Source organism: Megalobrama amblycephala, linkage group LG24 (genome assembly GCF_018812025.1).
Source record: "Megalobrama amblycephala isolate DHTTF-2021 linkage group LG24, ASM1881202v1, whole genome shotgun sequence".
NCBI lineage: Eukaryota > Metazoa > Chordata > Actinopteri > Cypriniformes > Xenocyprididae > Megalobrama > Megalobrama amblycephala.
Genome location: NC_063067.1, coordinates 9,497,230 through 9,512,044, shown reverse-complemented (window position 1 = coordinate 9,512,044; position 14,815 = coordinate 9,497,230). Strand labels below are relative to the sequence as shown.

The window sequence follows — 14,815 nt, the reverse complement described above, 5'->3', positions numbered from 1 at the left end:
CCTGCGCTAATTTGGAAAACATCCTCAGTGCTGCTCTTTCCACATGTGCCACAGGTCTGAATGTACGAAACACCGATGTTACATTGCATTTATGCACAAAAAATCAAGAATGAAGTTTGACTCACATAGTTCCTGGTCTTCTAATTGTGTATCCCGTAAATTGAGGTAATGACATGCTAAGTGACCGCTGTAGTCCCGCAGGTTCTCCTTAGCTCCTGTGAACATGTTCAAATTTCAGCAATATTAAATTAGGCAAATTAAGCATTGATATTCAGTTCAACAGCACAATTACAAGTGATTCTGCAGTTTAATAAACAAGAAATAAATTATAAACAAGACAGCAAATGACATTTCAGACACAATATAACAAACATATATATAATTATATATTTTCTTTCTAAAAATGACTTGCATGTTTTTTTTTCATACTTAATTAAATAAATAATTGCATGTCACCAAGCATGTAGATTGTTGTATAAGGGAAAATATCTTGCAAATTAAGTTACAAATAATCACAAATATTTCAATAAAATTACTTCAGATGCAGTGAAATATGGTACATTACTCATAAAACAATATTCATCTGATGTATCAGGAAGAATTTGCTTTACGGGAGCAACATTTGACATGAAATGACCTAAATGTAAAATGAAGCCTGTTTTCAAACTAATTCAAATAGCCATTCTTCAATGAGTGAGATGATTTAAACTAAATGTTTGTGCAGAACATGCTTACCGTACGTCCTAACCAGCAGGTCAACTATATGTCGATGTCCGTGCAGTGCTGCGATGTGTAAAGGTGTGTATCCCTGTGAGAATAAGAGTCAGTATCACAAAGATTGTCAAGAGCATGTCCAGATAATATTTCACCTCATAATCAAAAGAATAAATAAAAATATATATTTTACATAACGAAATGGCATCATCCATGAAGATGCACTGTGACTTTATTTTAATGAGAATTTACCCATTGTCATAGATTCGAGGTTCATAGGAAAAAAGCATTATATATATACACTATATCGACAAAAGTTTTGGGACGCCTGCCTTTACGTGCACATGAACTTTAATGACATCTTAATCCGTAGGGTTTAATATGGAGTTGGCCCACCCTTTGCAGCTATTACAGCTTCAACTCTTCTGGGAAGGCTTTCCACAAGGTTTAGGAGTGTGTTTATGGGAATTTTTGACCATTCTTCTAGAAGCGCATTTGTGAGGTCAGGCAGTGATGTTGGCGAGAAGGTCTGGCTCACAGTCTCCGCTCTAATTCATCCCAAAGGTGTTCTGTCAGGTTGAGGTCAGGACTCTGTGCAGGCCAGTCAAGTTCCTTCACACCAAACTCGCTCATCCATGCCTTTATGGACCTTGTTTTGTGCACTGGTGCACAGTCATATTGGAACAGGAAGAGGACATCCCCAAACTGTTCCCACAAAGCTGGGAGAATGAAATAGTCCGAAATGTCTTGGTATGCTGAAGCATTAAGAGTTCCTTTCACTGGAACTAAGGGGCCAAGCCCAACCCCTGAAAAACAACCCCACACCATAAACCCCCTCCACCAAACTTTACACTTGGCAAAATGCAGTCAGGCAAGTACCGTTCTCCTGGCAACCGCCAAACCCAGACTCGTCCATCGGGTTGCCAGACAGAGAAGTGTGATTCGTCACTCCAGAGAACACGTCTCCACTGCTCTAGAGTCCAGTGGCGGCGTGCTTTACACCACTGCATCCGACGCTTTGCATTGCACTTGGTGATGTAAGTCTTGGATGCAGCTGCTCGGCCATGGAAACCCATTCCATGAAGCTCTCTACGCACTGTTCTTGAGCTAATCTGAAAGTCACACAAAGTTTGAAGGTCTGTAGCTACTGACTCTGCAGAAAGTTGGTGACTTCTGCGCACTGTGCACCTCAGCATGCACTGAAATGTTGTAAAAGCGATGCAGAGATGATGTCAAAAGATGAGTAAAGTATTTTATTGAACAGATAAATTGCCATATGTAGCTCTCGAACAGAGTTCATTGTAAAGCATCTATTGTGAAGGGTCATTTCATTATGTGCCGGAATTAACTATAAATGGGTAAAGCTACAGTAAAGTCTTCAGCTAGTCAGCTTGAGATCCTTTAAGTCTAAACTGTTTATATCTCTTAAGCCTATAGTGAATGTTTTATAAGCAGTATGATAACCATATTCACAGTCACAAAGAGCCAAAGCACAACCAAACAATGTTCTTCCGCAAAACGCATGCAGTTTTGTTTTTAAACCGCTAGAGGGCCACTAAAAGTTACAGAGTGTACCTTTAATAATATATTTTTACTCTTTTCTTTTGATTTTGGGGTGATAATGTTATTTGCGACAAAACGTTCTCCATTTTAAATATCTCTAGTGATAAATCTCACCACAATTCAGAAGTGATAAGGAAACGGACAGGGTGAAGGGAAATTCGACACTCACCCCCTAGTGCCCATGTCCCAATAAGAAAAAAAAAACATATCACAACAGAATCAGAGAGCGATAGAAAGAGGAGAAGAGTGGGAGAGAAAGACAGGACACAAATTAACTGAGGTTACAGCAACAAAATCTAATGACAGAATCATAATTGCCTGGTAATTCAGTGAAATTGCTTTGCTCTGAGCCTGCTGTTGGAATACATGAAGACATTGTTTAAGGGAAGCTGTTAACATGACAGAGTTTGATTTATGAACAGACATTCTCAAACAGCGCCTGGATTCATTTGCACAGCTGGGCACCCGCATACCCTTTCAGAGGAGTTATGTCAGAAGTGGACATTTTAAAAACGGACACCTTCTGGCAGCTTGGCACACACGTGAGAAACATTAGCCCATGCATGCTGTCACATCCAGGGTGAGTGTAAGGTGAGGAGTACTTACATGCTGTGAGAGAAAAAGAGACACAAAAATAAATGAATTTGAGTGTAGGCATATATGTATTTCTATTCGACTCAAAACGAATAGATTTTTGAGTAATATCTCTCCTTACCGCTTTCGTATTGATGTCAGCCCCTGCTTCCGCCAACACTGTGGTCATGTCTTCTTTACCGTGTTTCGCAGCCCAGTGTAGCGCTGTCTGCAAGAGATATTGAAACGTTACAATACTAAAGTGTATACATATTTACATAAAATATAAAATAACTATTTAAATAACATTTTCCTGCATAAAGTATGACCTATGACCTCTTGATAACATGATTAGTGTTGCAAATTTGCTTACATTTGATCTAGAAATCATGCAAAATCTTCACCAGAGTGTGTAAAGGGCGAAGGTTACATTAAAAACATGCATTTTAACATTTAAATTAGATGTTAAATCCACTATTGTTTTATATAGAATTGTTCTATAGTCTATACACTTTTCGATGCGATTACATCATAAGTAACTGTAATTAAATTACAGGAAAATTAAGAGTAATCCTTTACTTTTTCAAGGGAAACATAATTAAATTACAGTAATTAGATTACTTAGTAATTAATTATAATACTGTTTTTCAATTATTATTTCATTATTATATTTATTTTAAGTTATTTTACTATATCTTAACGTTTATAATATTTATTCATTCTTTCATTTATTCACTTTTTTGTTTATTTCATTCAACTTAGAAACTTTGCAGAATCTTCAGTATTCCTTCTTCAAATATTATTTATTCAATAAAATATTTATTTTATTTTAATATTTATTCTTTCATTTATTCATTTTTATTTTTTTATTATTACATTTGACCTAGAAATTGTGCAGAATCTTAATTATTCCTTCTTCAAATATTATTTATTCATTATAATATTTATTTTATTTGAATATGTATTTATTTTACTTTAATTGTTTTAAAAGTTTATTTCAATATTTATTTATAAACCTTTTAATTATTTATTTTTTAGTTTTATTTTTTCCTTCAATATTGTTTTAAAAGCATCCCAAGATGCAGCTCATGAAATTGTTTGAGAGATTTGGTTTACCATTTTTTTTTTGGTCACTACATAATTCTCGTACATTTCAATTTCACGATTCAACTTAAAAAGTTTAATCCTAAAACTGTTTATTTCCTGTCCAAATCCAAAAAAACAGCAGATTTTCAGTGTGGTCTCAAACTTTTGCTCATCACGGTCAATCTGAATCCTCATATTGGTTGTTTGACCAGCTTGTTTGAGCTAGTACACGATCGTCAACCCATCTGATTCATCTTGTAATACATCATTTACACTCCGCATGTTCATTCTCTCCCACTAGGTAGATCCCCACCCCCCTAACGCCACGCGGTGGAGCGGCCCGTGGCTCCCATAGGCTGCCAGCGGGCCCCAGCTGTGCACAGAGGGTGTGGAGGGGACGGTTTCCTGCCATCTAATGGCGGTCTAATTACAAAACAACAAACCAGTGTGCCCACTGCGGGGGGAGCACAGGCCTGTCACGGGGTGCAAGATTGATGATGTTGGTATGACCCTCTGATGGAGGACCCACCCAGGCATCAGCCGGTTGACAAGGCCTGTCAAGGGGCCGCACACCACACACAAGCTCAGATACGCACACATGCACGGATGCTGGAGCTTCTAAACGCGCGAAACGAAGAATGGAGATTATGTCTATTGATCTCAGCCTGAGTGACACACCTCCTTTATCAGAACTCTTCACATATCAAAATCAACCACTTTAATGTGGTTGATTTTAGTCTTTTCTCTACATCTGATGTGGGCGGAAAAAAAATCACAGCTGGATTTTAACAATCCAATCAAATTAAGTTATGACCAACATTATTTACTGCAGAATTTTCTGTTTATGGAAAGATAATTGTCTCTGTTTAGAAAAAAACAAAACAAAAAAACATTTAAGTTAGACAAAAGACAATCTCGTAATCAAATTAAACATTAATTTGATGCTTTAGTCACTTCTTCTGTTTCTAGAATGTTAAACCAAACCTAAACCAATTTCATGGACTGCATCCTTACATGCTTTTAAAACAATGTTGAAGGAATACAAAAAATACTAAATAAAAATTTGCAAAGAATACCATTTTAACACTGACAGCAAATTAAAAAAAAATGATAAGTAGAAGTCTTCATTCTATTTCAGCTGATATTACTTTGATTTTTAACATCAGTTTGTCAAATACTAAATTTGGACAGCCTAGAGTTAAAACACTTCTTCACAAAACCGCACTAAAAATACAAAATAACTTTTTTTTCTCCAAGATGATTGCGAGAACAGGACGCCACCTCCTGAGGTCATGTGACAACAATGTTGCATACTGAAATGCATTTTGTTGCATAACATGGCTATTTTGGGAATATATTCATACAGAATAATGTATCCCACAATGCAATGGGCTCTGAGTGAGTGTCCATTTCCAGTGTAACATTTATTATCGTGCAAAAGTTTGAGGTTAGTATGTTTTGGAAGTCTCTTCTGCGCACCAAAGCTCAATTTATTTGATCAAAAATATAGTACAAACAGTAATATTATTACAATTTAAAATAATGGTTTTCTGTTTTAAAATGTAATTTATTCCTGTGATCAAAGCTGAATTTTCAGCATCATTACTCCAGTCTTCAGTGTCACATGATCCTTCAGAAATCATTCTAATATGCTGATTTGCTGCTCAAGAAACCTTATTATTATCAATGTTGAAAACAGTGCTGCATTTTTGTATTTCAGGATTATTTGGTGAACAAAAATGTTTTTTAACATTATAAAAGCCTTTCCTGTCAATTTCGATCAAATTAATGTGTCCATGCTGAATAAAAGTATTAATTTCTTTAAAAAAAATGTTTAATTTGCACAATGTAAAAAAAATTGTTGGTTTAACTTAAAAAAGTAAGTTACCTGGTTGAAATTAAAAATTTGAGTTAACAATGTAGGCGATTGGTTTAATCAACAAAAACTCGAAATATTATGTTATCTGAAGCACGTTAATTATCAAAGTTGATTTGACAAAATATCTATCAACTATGATTTTAGTAACTGACCAAATTTAAGAATTTTTTACACATGCTGTCACTAAAAATGCCAAATTAAACTTTTTATTTCTGTTTTTATTAACTAGACTGACTGAAGTCACGTGACAACAATGTACTACATTCTGAAATGTTTATGCATGTACACTGCATACATTTTCATCTGTACACAGTGACAGTATGCAACATATCTCCACTATTGTGTATTCTTAAGCATGTGTTCTGTACTAAAGGGAGGGTCCTGTCTACTGTAGGTGTTTCCAGTCCTGCCCGCGGGACATATTGTGATAGATGAAGTCTGGTTCCCCTATCAGCCGCTCTATTGTTTCGACTGTCGCACCCTTGAGATGGATTGGCCGGCACACATGCTTGACTGACAGCCCGACAGGTCTCATGGAGGCTCGGCGTGACGGACGACGGCCAACAGGATGTGACGTCTCCTACCCTTGTTCCTCAGGTTCCTGTTTTGGCCTGGCGGGGATCCCTTAACTCTCACTAACCAAATAGCACCTTTGTGATGACTACCAAAAGAGACATATTCACTCGGCTTTTAAAGAAGAGAGATGGATAAATGATGTACTCACAAACTGGGAAAGAAGGAAGTCCGGGAGGTGTCAGGAGAGGATGACATGTTGGAGAAGGAGACAAAAAAGAAAGAGATGAGCGCACAGGTGGCTTTTCATTTGCACTTATCTTGTTGGTGGACAGAAAGCGAGTGGTCCTGCTCGAGTGGCTCAAAGGAAGCAGTGTTTACGTTGCATCTGAGATCGCGACTGTTTATTTATGAGCTTCACTGCGAGAGGTTGAATTGGAATTTTCCCCAAAGGAGCTTCCAACGTGTGAAAGGAAAACAGAGATGATGCGTGTCGTGTCGGGTTACGGGCTCGGGGTGATGTGTAACTTTAGCGACTGAGAGGGTAAAGGCGAAGCTTAGCTACTTAAAACTTAAGACTTAAACAATAGAGGTGGTAGAAAAGATCAAGGACAGCATAAAATGAGCATCTTTGACAGCTACACTGTAAAAAAAACAACTTTCGTTTTGTGAGACCAACTCTATTTTAAAGGTTAATTAAACTATTGAATGTCAAAAAAGTTTCCACTACATAAAAAGTCAATTAGAGTTTACCATTTACTTCGACCAATTTAAAATATTACACAGGAGGATCTTAAGCTCAGTTTGATCACTGTTGATGCACTTGAAAAATTTGTATTTTTGGTCAAAGCAGGTGGAATTACGATGACAAATACTTGTTATTCAGAAATAACAGATGTTTTAGCTCTTTGCAGTGTTTTTGATTATACTTTGCTGTAAAATCATTGAGATTTCTTCCATTTCAGCACATATACACAACTTGCTTTGGTGTATAGAGGTAATTCTATACAACCTTTTCAGTTGGCTCAACAAACTGATACACAAGTTAGACAAACTAATAGTTCTACATCATTAATATAATATCAATGCATATATTAAAGGTGCTGTGTGTAATCTTTAGTAATCTGTACTAAAGCATACAAATACCATAATAATATTTGCAGATATTTAGGAAACATGCAAAGTTCACATACTTGTTTTTCTAAAAAACAAAGCTACAGCCAGTTATTCTACTTTGTGTCAGAATGTCTGTTTTTGTTTTGGTCTGTGTGATCCCGCCCACTGCCAATATACCCAAAAGTATTGCCCGGGTTGCCAGTTGGCGGGAAACATGTTGTATATTGCAGCCATGGAAGCAAGAAAAAGAACTAAGTCAGAGATCGCAGTCTCTACCTGACCTAAAAAGCCTCGGTATCGGTCTACAAATCTCTTTGAACGGGGACATATTATAACGAGGATAAATCCTTGCAACGCGGTAAGTCTCCTTGCCTTCCATTGTCAATGGCGCACGCTCTAGTTGCGTATCCTCAACCTGGCAACCAGCGTGAGCTTCGAGTCTGAGGTGGAGGGGGTGGGGGAAACAACTCTCTATAATATTTTGAATTTGGAGTGCAGTACCCATTTCAACCACTAGCTGTCAATATTACATACTTCACCTTTAACTTAAAATGCAAGCTGATTCAACGTGGATCTAGTAAAAAAAAACATTAATTTTGAGTTGATAGAACTTCCTATATTGTATTTGATGAAGCACAGATCAACTTTAATTAAGTTGGTACAACAATTTCGCCATAAGCTAAGTAAAGGCCTGATATTTACGGCCAAGTTCTTTTTACTTCTTCGCTTAAGGGTAAAAAGAAGTTCAAAATACTTTTGAAGCAGTATACAGTTAGTGAACACGGTCAGAGGACGTCTGACCTCAACGGACTGAACAGAAGAACACTTCCATGAGAAAGAGGGCGGGGCCTCAGAGCCACACCCATCTATTTCATAATTGCTATGGACCAATGGTAGTTTGAAGGTGTTTATTGGAAAGTTTGCTTTGGAAAGCTGCTTCAAACTCCAAAAACAATCTCCAAACGAACTTTGTTTTGGTGTGATTTTGTTCGAATTGACATCACACCAGTTTGTTCATTTTCCCTTGAAGTATATCGGGGTTTAAAGGTGCCGTAGAACGTCTTTTTAAAAGATGTAATATAAGTCTAAGGTGTCCCCTGAATGTGTCTGAAGTTTCAGCTCAAAATACCCCATAGATTTTTTTTTATTAATTTTTTTAACTGCCTATTTTGGGGCATCATTAACTATGAGCCGATTTAGGCTGCTGCCCCTTTAAATGCTCATGCTCTCCGCCCACGGAGCTCGCGCTTGCCTTTAACAGCATAAAACAAAGTTCACACAGCTAATATAACCCTCAAAATGGATCTTTACAAAGTGTTCGTCATGCAACATGTCTAATCGCGTAAGTATGGTATTTATTTGGATGTTTACATTTGATTCTGAATCAGTTTGAGGCTGTGCTCCGTGGCTAACGGCTAATGCTACACTGTTGGAGAGATTTATAAAGAATGAAGTTGTGTTTATGAATTATACAGACTGCAAGTGTTTAAAAATGAAAATAGCGATGGCTCTTGTCTCCGTGAATACAGTAGGAAACGATGGTAACTTTAACCACATTTAACAGTACATTAGCAACATGCTAACAAAACATTTAGAAAGACATTTTACAAATATCACTAAAAATATCATGTCAGTTGTCAGTTATTATTGCTCCATCTGCTTACCTAGTCTGATGATTCAGCTGTGCACAGATCCAGACGTTAATACTGGCTGCCCTTGTCTAATGCTTGAACATGAGCTGGCATATGCAAATATTGGGGGCGTACATATTAATGATCCCGACTGTTACGTAACAGTCGGTGTTATGTTGAGATTCGCCTGTTCTTCGGAGGTCTTTTAAACAAATGAGATTTATATAAGAAGGAGGAAACAATGGAGTTTGAGACTCACTGTATGTCATTTCCATGTACTGAACTCTTGTTATTCAACTATGCCAAGGTAAATTCAATTTTTAATTCTAGGGCACCTTTAAGTTTTTGAGTTTTCTCAACTTCTGATTTTTTATAGTGTAGAAGGCAAAATGGCAGGAAAGAAGGTAAAACGACATCTTGCAAACACAGTTGCCCTGTACCAAGTCAAGAAGAGGTGGCTCACTTGGCATGCCTCCTGGTTCAGGAAGGGGGGGCATCAAAGCCACCTGGGGGTCAGACTTACCACCTTCCTGGGGACACGGCGGCGATTGTTCTCCAATTAATCCCAGCCTGCTCTATTACTTTCAGATTATCTTTAAGTGGTTGAAGTCTTTGAGGTGAGGCCTAATCTCCCCGCACTTCAATGGCCGCCGTTGTATCTTGTCTGCGCGGGGAAGGCGAAGGGCTTAGAGGTTCTTAGAAGGTGGTCCGACACAGGACAGTGTGAGAACTCCGGCCCAGGCAGGGACCACAAACACCGACTCAAAGCTCTTAAGCGCACAGGGGGGACAAATAAAAGGATTTGAGCTTGTTTTTGGGGGGTGAAGGAGCTAAAAAGCTATCTTTCATAATCCTTCTGAAAATAAGCCTTTGAAATGCACGATTGGGGTTGAGCTTTGCTCTTTGGTCTGTGTTGCACCTGGGTACGAGAGTGGAAACTGAGGAAAGTCGGTAACCTTGCGAGGAGCCACAGGGAATCGGCGGTCCAGAACTATGTACGTCGCTGACAAGCTGCTCACAGTGCTGGTAAACATTGACATGTGCTGTAACGGACTCACCGATCATCACTGATGAACTGAAACAATGATGCTTTAAAAAGACAGTGTTGGGGAGGAACTAACTGTATTTTTATTTCATACTTATATATGTAGCTTTTCTAGTATTGCTGTGTTTTTCTTGCAGTTTTGAGTGAGTACGCAGCTTTACAGCTGAGCAAACATGATCAAAAATTATCTTGGCTTGGAGAACTATAAAACAGTTTCCTCAACACTGAAAAAGGAAGAAGGCAAAATTCAACTCACCCCCTTTTAGTAGCCAAATCCAGGAGGATTAAAAAGAGAGAGAGAAAAAAAATCCATTAATGAACAATTTGTCACACAATCACAAAATTAGTTTTCACTAAATATCCTGTGTACACTACAAGTCAGGTTTGGACACATCTACTCATTATTATTATTAATAACATTTTTCATATCTGACATTTTAGAATATCAGTCAAGTCATTAAAACTAAGAAATATCGCAAATGGAAGTATGTAGTGATAACATTTTTTTTTTTAAATCATGAGCTGCATCCTGGGAGATATATATATATATATATATATATATATATATATATATATATATATATATATATATATATATATATATATATAAACTGGTACTGTAAGTGTAGCGTTGTATGATTGGTTGTAAACTTACTGAGGTAAAGTCCTGGTTTGTTCCGACCATGTGAAAAGACCAACAAACATTAATTATTAAAAGTGAGTTTATGATATGAGATGCATGCATTCATTCTAATCACAATAAGGCATTCATGCATTCAGGCAGAGATACGACACAGGACATTTAAGAAGAGAATATAAAGCTCTCTTCACCTTTTTATTGGCCAGAGAAGAGTCTTGTTTCAGGAGCTGAATGAGATGAGACAGTTTGCCACTTGCTGCCGAGAAGATCCACTCTTTCTCAAGAGGATCCAGCTATGAATGAAATAAACAAGAGAAGTCCTTTACATTAGTGAAATTACACTGAAAACAAATTTTAAAATTCAGTATCTCACTCATAGTCCCATTACTAGTTACATTTACACTACTGTTCAAAAGGTTTTTGATTGTTTTTTTTTTTAAATATGTTAAAATGTCTCATGTTCATCAAAGCTGCATTTATTTGATCAAAAATCCAGTAAAAACAATATTGTGAAATATTATCACAATTTAAAATAACTGTTATAATATTAAATTTATTCCTGCATTTATTTATTTTCAGCATCATTACTCCAGTCTTCAGTGTCACATGATCCTTCATAAACCATTCTAATATGCTGATTTGCTGCTCAAGAAACATTTATTATTATCATCAATGTTGAACACAGTAATTTTTTTTTGTGGAAACCATGATATATTTTTTTCCAGGATTCTTTGATGGATGGGAAAAATAATTTATTTGAAACAAATCTTTTGTAACATTATAAATGTCTTTACTGCCACTTATAATTACGGAAGAGGATTAGGGCCAAGCAATAATAAAAAAATAAAACCATTTTGAGATTAAAGTTGTTAAATTTCAAGAAAAAAGCCTAAATAAAATGTTGAGAAAAAACTCGTTAAATTTCAAGAAAAAAGTCGAGATAAAATGTTGAGAATAAAGTAATTAAATTATGAGAATAAAGTTGTTAAATTTCGAGAAAAAACGTTAAATTTCGAGAAAAAAGTTGAAATAAAATGTTGAGAATAAACTCGTTAAATTACGACAAAAAACTTGTTAAATTTCGAGAAAAAGGTCAAGATAAAATGTTGAGAATAAAGTCATTAAATTATGAGAATAAAGTCGTTAAATTACAAGAACAAATTTGTTAAATTATGAGAAAAATGTTGTTAAATTTCGAGAAAAAAGTTGAGATAAAATGTTGAGAATAAACTCATTAAATTACGAGAACAAAGTTGTTAAATTACGAATTTGTTCTCATAATTTAGCGACTTTTTTCTCGTAATTTAACAACTTTTTTCTCATAATTTAATGAGTTTATTCTCAACATTTTATCTCGACCTTTTTCTCGAAATTTATAAAATTAAATTTATTCCTACATTTATTTATTTTCAGCATCATTACTCCAGTCTTCAGTGTCACATGATCCTTCAGAAATCATTCTAATATGCTGATTTGCTGCTCAAGAAACATTTATTATTATCATCAGTGTTGAACACAGTAATTTTTTTTGTGGAAACCATGATATATTTTTTTTTCCAATTTTTCCATAATTCCAAACATTTACCATGGTGAATTTATTTGATTCCACTAAAAAGTAAGTAAATAATCATTTAGCAGATGCTTTTATCCTTCGCAACTGACAGTAATTCTTACAGGGAGAAACTTGGAGTAACCCGAGTTTAAGTGTCTTAATCAAGGGCACAATTTTTTTTTTTTTCAAATTAGTGATAAATTAAAATTGTATCTCCTTCAGACAGCCTAGGAATCTTTCTGTGGCTTAACTGACGACAGTAATGGACAAAAAACAGAGTTTTATTGTAGTAACAGTAACTACAGAAACAGAGATATTCTAGAAGATATTTTACTGTAAACTATATCAAGATGTATGATTTATTATACTCACAGCCACAGCGGTGGATCCCAAACTGCCTCCACACTCCTCCTCCTGCTCAGATTCACTCTAGGAAAGAAATATGTTTGAAATCACTCACAAAACCACCTGTCAGCATCACCTGGAATATGGAGGAGTCAGTGTGAAACTGTACAGTTAGTAAAATAAATAATCTGACATGCTAGACTGGGTGTTTGGGTTCGGCGGCCATGCGCTTCCTCTTCTGTAGTTGTGATATGAGGGTAGGGAAACCCAGAGCTGTCCAGACTTAAAGAACTTTGGAAGCAAATAAACGGCGTAAACAGACCACAAAGACATAAATAGGCCCCAACAAAGATGAAGTAAACACAGCAAATACAGGAAACACCCATAATGCTGCTCTATTTATCAGTACACAGACTTCCACTGAATACCAGAAACAAAACTTCCAGGGACGTTTACCTCAAAAACACAACAAATTGAAATGGAAGAACAGTAAAAACTAAGGAAAGCTCCTCCAATTTGACCTCTTCTCAGGTCACACAACCATAAAAAAATGCTTAAAAGAGCCAGAGGTGAACAATTAGCTCCAATGAGCACCAAATTGCCCTAACTATGTCTTTTGTTATTTTTATCGTATGCTGTTTTACCAGAATCCACCAGCTTTGTGAGCCAAAGAGATGGTCAATTTCTCTTTATGTACCAAAGTGTCAGTCACGCTAATTAATGTGAGGGAAAATGGAGCGTTTGGGTCATTTTTGCAGTGCACGTGCTTGCTAATTGTTCTCAGGATAGCGACGGAGTGTCCAAGCGGACAGTGGGAAAACACTTGCGCTCTTTCATGTAGGCTACACTAACAAGGCCTCTTTTCCTAAAGACTGCAAGCAATATTTGTTTACCTGTGCTTAAACCACATATTTCCTTTTGAAACAAGAATGAATGTAACCGAGCAGGTAAGTGATTGAATAAGTGCATGCAAAATTTTTTTTTTTTTTCCATCTGAAAATCAACCAGACTGGTAACCAATAATCACAGTAGCGTGACCCAAACGCAGTAATGGATACCACAATGAAAGAGATTTGTTGCATTGTAAAATATTAAAATAACCACATTTTATGCAGATGATTTCAGCTTCAGTGCATCATATTAATAATTCTTAAGACGCACGTCAGTTTTGTCTCGCTTCTTGGAAAGAGCTTTCGGGCATGAAGAGCTTTCAAGTGTGAATCTATTCCACTTAAAGAGTTTGCATGTGTCGTGGTTGAATGAGAAACAGTTAATGCAAAACCAAACATTCACCGTCTTAAAACTCTAAGAGCAAAATATAAAAAAAGACTCAATATGATTAATAAAATAAAATGATAAAAAGCATCAAATCTCCTGTTCCAACATTATGCCATGGCCTTTAACTAGCCGCATCTCAGATTGATCTGCATACAAATGTTTGGAGGGCACAGATGATCATTTTCTCTATAATGAGGTGAAGCATGTTGCTGTTTTGCACAAGAATAGAAAGCTTCATTCAAATGGAAATGAATGTGTCTTTCATGCTGTCACCCCTGGCTGAAACATGGCCTCTCAAATCCAGCTAATTATTCTGCCGCCACCTTTTGGTTAGTCTTGGTATTGCAGATATCAAATGAGCAGCTTGTTTATGGTGCTCTGTGCCAGCTTTGGGGTGAATGACAAATAAGGATGAGCAAATAAGAGCAATGACAAATAATAAGATTATCTTGAGGAAAAAATGTAGCATGTGCTAAGTTCTTAGAAATGTATTCATGCTGGTTTAATGTTATCTAAAGCTAAGAAGTGGTGTAGTAATGAAATATAAAGCTAAAATAATATTTTTCACCTGTGAAAGTACACATGCCACATGTAGTATGATACTGTGCAGATCGTAAGTAAACAATGTAAAGATATGTGACTTGGGAAAGTAAAAGATATGAAAGTATGGGATATATAATACATTATAACTTAAGTGGATGAAATTCATTCATTGTGTGTTATAAATCACCATACTCTTAATAGTTATAACCACAAATAGTTAAGTATTATTACGATTATTTATAAGACGATACAACATATTATAAGGTTGTTTATAAGGCATTATGCATGTATTGTAATGCATTAAGAATATCCTTATAATGCATTATAAATACAGGCG

At 36.1% G+C, this 14,815-nt stretch overlaps 1 protein-coding gene across 3 annotated transcripts in view; it reads right to left on the bottom strand.

The window, feature by feature from the left end:
* The window catches only part of LOC125259905 (ankyrin repeat domain-containing protein SOWAHB), a 33,886-nt gene that overhangs the window by 683 nt on the left and 18,388 nt on the right, over positions 1-14,815 (bottom strand). For 2 of the 3 annotated variants that reach the window (XM_048177905.1, XM_048177904.1), the window contains exons 5-12: positions 12,685-12,741; positions 10,952-11,053; positions 10,775-10,787; positions 4,376-4,380; positions 2,993-3,079; positions 2,884-2,886; positions 736-808; positions 126-215 (exon numbers count right to left, since the gene is read on the bottom strand). In XM_048177905.1, coding sequence (XP_048033862.1) covers positions 126-215; positions 736-808; positions 2,884-2,886; positions 2,993-3,079; positions 4,376-4,380; positions 10,775-10,787; positions 10,952-11,053; positions 12,685-12,741 — 430 coding nt within the window. Of the gene's footprint in view, positions 1-125; positions 216-735; positions 809-2,883; positions 2,887-2,992; positions 3,080-4,375; positions 4,381-10,376; positions 10,380-10,774; positions 10,788-10,951; positions 11,054-12,684; positions 12,742-14,815 lie in introns of all 3 variants that reach the window. The other variant, XM_048177906.1, reaches the window with a different exon arrangement.